The sequence below is a fragment of the Solanum verrucosum genome, unplaced genomic scaffold, assembly GCF_900185275.1.
Source record: "Solanum verrucosum unplaced genomic scaffold, falcon-dt-bn FXZP01000260.1, whole genome shotgun sequence".
NCBI lineage: Eukaryota > Viridiplantae > Streptophyta > Magnoliopsida > Solanales > Solanaceae > Solanum > Solanum verrucosum.
The window spans coordinates 111764-118650 of record NW_026019972.1 but is presented as its reverse complement, the minus strand read 5'-3'; the positions used below and the strand labels follow the sequence as shown (position 1 = coordinate 118650).

General features: G+C 35.0%; 1 protein-coding gene across 2 annotated transcripts; it reads left to right on the top strand.

Annotated features, from left to right (window-relative positions):
- The first annotated feature begins 451 nt into the window (after positions 1 to 451).
- On the top strand, positions 452 to 6657 carry LOC125817202 (putative L-ascorbate peroxidase 6). Of its 2 annotated transcripts, XM_049496750.1 has the most exons (11): positions 452 to 655; positions 770 to 890; positions 1778 to 1893; positions 2240 to 2310; positions 2498 to 2540; positions 2629 to 2725; positions 3100 to 3183; positions 5430 to 5551; positions 5935 to 6001; positions 6224 to 6365; positions 6439 to 6657. In XM_049496750.1, exons 1-10 carry the CDS (start codon positions 502 to 504, stop codon positions 6327 to 6329), a joined length of 981 nt encoding a protein of 326 aa, XP_049352707.1. In that variant the 5' UTR covers positions 452 to 501; the 3' UTR covers positions 6330 to 6365; positions 6439 to 6657. The 2 variants fall into 2 exon arrangements, with proteins under 2 accessions (XP_049352707.1, XP_049352708.1); XM_049496751.1 differs by lacking the exon at positions 6439 to 6657 and having other exon boundaries at positions 462 to 655; positions 6224 to 6395.
- Positions 6658 to 6887: the final 230 nt, after the last annotated feature.

The following is a 6887-nucleotide window of genomic DNA, read 5'->3' as shown; positions in this document are numbered from 1 at the left end:
TTGTGTATTACTAGTACATTGTTTGATATTCTTTTTCAACCTATGTATTGTGAATTAAGGTGTGTATTGCTAATACCATGAATTTCTAGGTATTAGCAATGCAATGGTTTTAATGCATGCATTAATATGATAAAAGACTCAATTGTCCCTCAAAACCTTTTTTACATATTTTCCACCATAAAAGTGAAGGGTATCTTTGTAAATAATTTTTTTAATGCAATACATACTATTTTTAATGAATCAAACCAAACAATGCATTAAAATAATTTATATATAACTAATACAAGCATGACTAATATATGAATTGATAATACAAACATTGCTAATACACAATAGTTAACATTATTCTTAATTTATTATACACTCTACAAACGACCCCTTGGTAACTAATGTCATAATAACTTGAATTCAAACAAAGGTTCTAAAATAATAACTTGTAGTCATTGGTCTCTGTGGTTTAAAAAAGAAGTTGAAAGATAGCGCAAAGTAGCGCTGTTGAGGATGAGTAACACCATCGCCGTCGATTGTTGGCTTCTCAGTTCCGGCGTTTCCTCCTTTACATCCACTTCCAAGTTGTACTTTCCGGCCAATTTTTCTCGAACAGCACACTTTGGTAGCAACACAATTCGAGCTTCCGCCACCACAAACGGTTCAAGTAAGCAATTAATCTTTAATTTCATGAAATATTAGTGAAGCTTCCAAGGATTTTATTATCTGAATGTGTTGATATTTGTTAATTTGAGATAGGTCTTTTGTTTTCGAATTGCAGGTGAAGGTGTTATTTACAAAGCGTTATCATGTGGAAGGAGAGCCTTACTATCTATGATTACCTTGCCTCTTGTTATGCCGTGTGAAACTATTAACAATAGTGTTGGTGCCATTGCTGCTGAGTACGTTCAAATGCATTGCTTTTTAGAAATTTGTTTAGAGGTTTACTGCCCTTTCGGATTTCACTTTCTTGTAAAATGAATCCATTGAAGAGATCCAAATAGTGGTGTTAATTGTCAAGAAATCTGATAGACAAAGATAAGTAAAATTTGCAAATAAGTATATTGGTTAACATGTAGGTGTTGAAGACCATGTTCGACATTCAAAAGTTGAAGTGTTAAGTCCAGCACAATTCACATGTATTAATTATTTTATTTATGGATGATTCCTATGTGCAAGTTCGATTTGAGAGTTCTCTCAAGTTGGGTTTTAGTAAACACACTTCTTTCTAGTGATTCTATATTTCTATGCTCCAGTTAGATTATAAATTCTAAGAGAACATATGAGAGAATTTGAGTTTGAAAGAGGAAGGATTCTGCTCACATAAGGTGAATTTAGTTTATCATACTTCCACCAGTAGCATCAACCATTTTAGGAGTGATTTTTTTTCCAAAATTCGTGATTACTGATTTCCTTATTGAAGGCACTTCACCAAATGTTCTTGAAGCATATAGTTTGGTGGTAGAAAGTTGAAATATGAAACATTTTGAGAGTCATCCGTATGTGAAGATAGGTAGTTACTGATTGGACTGAAAAAAAAGGCATAGATTGATAAACTTGATCACCTTTTTTGGTTTTATGTTAGCAGTGACAAGTTGGTAATAGTAAGATGAATGTGAGCAAGTAGGTTCAGTTAATGTTGACCCTCTTTGATTTCACTTTCACAATTAGGATCTCAACAAAATATGCTTGACAATGTAATTTTTTGTTTCAAGTTATTTCTTTTAAGAAATGTAATTACTCCATGTATTCCTAGAAGGGGCACTAACTTTCTTTTTGTTTTTGGCAGTGAGAGCTTTCGGTTAAGGGAAGAGATCAGGAAGGTATTATCCAAGGGCAAAGCTGCTGGTGTACTTCGCCTTGTATTCCACGATGCAGGAACTTTTGAAATTGATGAGAAAATTGGTAATACTTTGAAACACTTATTCCTTCCCCCCCTACTTGCACAAAAAAAAAAGAGGAAGAAAACAGAAGAACACTAGTCCAAACATTAGCAGCTTTCAATTACAAACTTTGTAAGCTATCACATTTTCTTAGAATCTAAAGAGCTGGCCTAAAAGAGTTATAACATCATAAAATGCAGATGGAAATGCTTCTAACACTATTAACCTGCAAAACCTGTATATATCTTATTTTGTATTTATCCAAAAATAAAATAAATTTGTGCAGTATACAAATGTACTTGAAAGAAGAAATTGTTTGTCTTCCATTCCTGAATACATGATATCAACCTCAATTGTTCTTATATTAGGGGGTATGAATGGCTCTATAGTATATGAACTCGACAGACCCGAAAACAAAGGCCTTAAGAAATCTCTAAAGGTGAGCGATTTTATTACGTATAAGCTTTTGTTTTGTCACTCCATCATTTGTTTTGTTTTAACCATACTTGGGAACAGTCTGCAGATATTCTCATTTTAAATTTTAGTTGTTTACCATTTCCAAAGACTGATGAACTCTCATATGGACTTCAACCAGCTAACATCTCGGTCCATGCATTGTTCTATAGATTCTGGACAAAGCGAAGAGTCAAATTGATCTTGTGCAATCAGGTAAACTGTCTCAGTCAATAAGCTGCTGTTAGTTCACCTATCATATTTGTTCCAGCATAACTTTTTTAATCATTGGCTTTGTTCGCAGTCTCATGGGCTGATATAATAGCTTTGGCTGGAGCTGAAGCTGTTTCATTATGTGGTGGACCTAGTATCCCCATTCAGTTGGGAAGAATTGATTCAATGTGAGGCTTATCTTTTAGTTTATGATAATAGTTATGTTTTGCTAATATAAGATGTAGGTCCTGTAAATGTGGAGAGAAATTTGATTGCATCTATCTTTTTATTTATGCTGTGTAGAAATGGGGATGCAAAGATTTAATAATTAGGCTCATCTGAATCTCTTAAATTTAGCAATTGACAAGTAACTTACAATCTTAATTTAAGCCCTTTGTGGATAGTTCCTTCTCATTCAAATTGAGTGGTTTTTCCATCTAAGCACCAGTTGCCCGAAACTTACCATGAGGAAACCCCTAATGCATGAAGAAACCATATTTCAATTGATTGTCGTAATTTTTATGCCTTATCTACATTCTCATAGTTGATTTTGACTTTGTAGGGTGCCGGATCCTGAAGGAAAACTTCCTGAAGAATCACTAGATGCCACTAGCTTGAAGCAATGTTTTGAAAGGAAAGGCTTCTCGTGAGTCTAATGACCATACTAAAATCTACTTGTTATTTTTATTTCATCTTCTGCTCTCTTTATACTCCATGTTATACCATTCAATTAGCATTCTCATATTGTTGTGACGCCATTCATGTAATTTGACTAGGTTTATTTTTGCCAGTTGCTGTTAGCAAACAAATAGATAATCTTGTTTGTACTCTTCTGCCTTGCTTTAGTGGATAACAAAAGACGTTTAAGGGTTTCCCCCTTCAATAGCTTCTTCAGATAAAGTAATGAGTCTTGCAATTCATAAAAACTTTTGCATCTTTCTTGGCATTTCTAGGGTGTTCTTCACTTGCAACATTCTGTATTAATTTCCACTGATGTTGGGTAAGCAGAGGTAGATCCTGGATTTGGAAGTTTTGGGTGCCTATGCAGCGTTAAGCTTTATCGATGTTTAAAAAGCAATAAGTATAATTTATCATCAATTATGTAAACATAGAAGAGCCTTGGCTCATTGGTCTGTTTGAGTTTTATTAGTGATCAAGGGCTGTATTTCTCGACTGTACCAATTTTTTTAACAATATAGGCTTACTATATTTGTCGAAAAAACTGATCAAGCTGTGCTTCGAACCGTTGCACCCCTATAATCTTCTAACCAACATTCCAGGAAGCACCATTTGTCAGATTTGTGTGCTTTTTGATTAGAATATGTGTAGTCCTCGATGCAGCACACTAAATTAGTTTTAAAAAGTGCACCAGGCTGGGTTCTAACTCGCATCTCACGGGTAGAAAAACCTGACTCTCCAACACTGGCAACATGTGCCCTATTGTTACTCCGAGTGCCAAGATTAGTAATTATATACATTTTCTCACACATATATACAGAGTTTTAACCGAGATGTTAGGGTGTCGTGGCACCCCCACCCTTCTACATAGATCCACCCCCTGTGGGATATACATAAAACTGTTGCTTTCAGGTTAAGCACTTTGCCAATGAACTGGCTTTGTAGCATCAGTAATCCTTTTAAGTAATATTGAATGCAGTATAGACAAACATGGTGATAAATAACATATTTTGTCACTGTAGCTTGTGTGGATAAATAAGATTTGGTAATTCACATGGAGTAAACTTAGTTCTGTTCTCTTGTTTTCTGTGGAAGTGAACGACCATTAGTTCTGCTCTATTTCGTGAAGCATGTGAAGTACTTCTGTATTTCTTCCGTTTCATATGCATCTTGTTTCTCTTTCTCCGGTGTTATAATCTTAGACAATTCTAACATATTCTTACACTTTCCGAGAGCTGATTTTGGATTTTCTTTATGATTGTTTCCTTATCCTTCTGAGTTTCTAATGCATGAGTATGAGATTCATAGTTTAGCCCCTCCCATTTGCACAATGCATACAAATAATACTTATACAACATGTATATCAAGAACGTGGCTTTGTTAGACAATTCAATTTAATGTACGCTGTGCTAACATTTGATGAAACAACTGTATACACTAATTCACATTTTCCTGTACCAATACGAATATAGCATATAGGTTATGGTGAATTGTTAACCTCCATGACATACACAATGTTTCTAAATCATGCATAAGGAGCATATTGCACAGCCAGTCTTTAGGAGTAACCATTTTAAACCTTAGACCTGTTGGTGTTATTCTAGGCAATATTCAGAAACTCATCTGAAATGATGGTTTTAGAGGAAGAAAAGGAGATTTATTATTTGATCGGTATCCTTCAAAACTGGTTTATCTTAAATGTATTCAAAATTTTCAATCGCTGGTCTTTCCCCATATATCTTTTTCTTTTTGAGGCAATCTATATTCAATATGCCACTATAGTGTCAGTCGTATGATATTTTGTGAGTGAATGCATGATCATGGCCAAAAGAGCAGATTTAATTGCTCCATAATCTTTCCCCTGCCTCGAGGTTATGGAATTTCAGCTTAGCTGAACAAAATTCCATAACTCATGATTTTTTGCCTCCTCTATTAGCCGCATCAGTTCGGTACTTTGGGTTTGAGAATTCATTGACTGACAGTTTAAAAACCTAAAAAGCCACTTCTCAGCTTGGTATTTAGCAACTATTGAAATATTTGGCTTTTGATAATCATGGTCAGTTGTCAGAGGTCTGAGCAGTCCAGGCTCTAACTCTAAAATTATGCAGTACAACCTCTTGCTCACCTATTCTTGGAAAGAAAAAGCTAGATCTGTTGATTATCGATGTTAAGATATCCTGTGTAATCTCCATGGATTGTTCATTTTGTTGGCAGAACTCAGGAACTTGTTGCCTTGTCTGGCGCGCATACTCTGGGAAGTAAAGGGTTTGGGAATCCAACCGTCTTTGATAATGAATACTTCAAGATACTCATGGAGAAGCCATGGTTGTCCTCAGGTGACAAATGGCATTCATATGATATTAAATGGTTGTGTATATATATTTAATTCATTGAAACAAATAGCAAGCACACCGAATCATCAGAACCTATGAAGCAATGATGTTCATATCTTTCTGAAATGGAAATCCGTGTACCTACTTGCCTAGAGTTTAGATGATTGTTGCAGAAAACTGTCAAGCAAGACTAGGCTCAGGATAGTCTGAGCTGCAAATTGTTTATGCTTCAGTATTTATCTGGAATGATGACACTCTTTCTGATAATAGAAGACCCCTGTTTTTAGAAATTTATTCATATGATAATGGGAATAATAAAGCGTAATTTCCTTTTTTTAATGTCTTCAACCATATTGTAGTATTTTATTTCTCTTTCATCTGTACAGGCGGCATGACTAGTATGGTTGGACTTCCCTCTGATAGGGCACTTGTTGAAGACGATGAATGTGTAGGGTATGGTTTTCTTTGACCTTATGCTATTTAGATTCCTTTATTATGGTTTGGGACAATTACTTCTCCAATTTTATCCTGACAAAAGTTAATGAAGTAAACATACACCTCCGCTAGCGGAAAGGCAGAATTTTCAGTTCACTAATCTATTTTCAGTTCACAAGTTATAGAGCCATCGCTCTCAGGATTGACCTTTTGTCTAGTAATGAATTCTTTCTTGAACAGATGGGTATCAAAGTACGCTGAGGACCAGAGTTTATTTTTTGATGATTTCAAGAATGCCTATACCAAACTTGTTGACACTGGTGCAACTTGGATGAAAGCATTGTAGTCCTTGAAATTAATCAGCAATACCTTGTCATAGCTGGTAACTTGTTTTGGTATATACAAGACTTGACCCAGCAACAAATGCACTCAAATGTTACTTTCTGGTTACACAGGCAGTCTTAACGGAAAATTTGCAGCTGAAGTTCAGTAAATGAACTGAATACGGTTAGAAGTCATGTTTTTATGGAAAGGCTTAGCTCTATCTACCATCGATGTTCCAACAACTTGGTCCTACTCATTGATCTACAACAGTTTGTGCAATCCAGTACCTACCCTACTCGCATAAGAAACGTTATGTTGTTACACTCTGATCTAAATAAATGTATGATAGGAAAAAGGAAGGGAAATGCATATAAAAGTATACTGCAGCTTCATTTAGGTGTTCTTATCACTTAAATAGTCTCATGTTTTGACATTTGTTGTGATTGATTCATCAGAGAAAAGTGATCACCCTAATATATGAATTTGTGTTTTTTAGAATCTGGGGATCTTATTGATATGTAAATTTGGCTTCTTTTTTTATTTTTAGAATCTGGGGATCTCTATTTTGATTCAAACTGGC

Excerpts from the sequence above, each read along its gene's own strand:
- LOC125817202 (XM_049496750.1), top strand. The coding sequence starts at position 502 with ATGAGTAACACCATCGCCGTCGATTGTTGGCTTCTCAGTTCCGGCGTT. Across the intron at positions 656-769 it reads CGCCACCACAAACGGTTCAA|GTGAAGGTGTTATTTACAAA; the intron begins GTAAGCAATTAA and ends TTCGAATTGCAG. Across the intron at positions 1,894-2,239 it reads TGAAATTGATGAGAAAATTG|GGGGTATGAATGGCTCTATA; the intron begins GTAATACTTTGA and ends TTCTTATATTAG.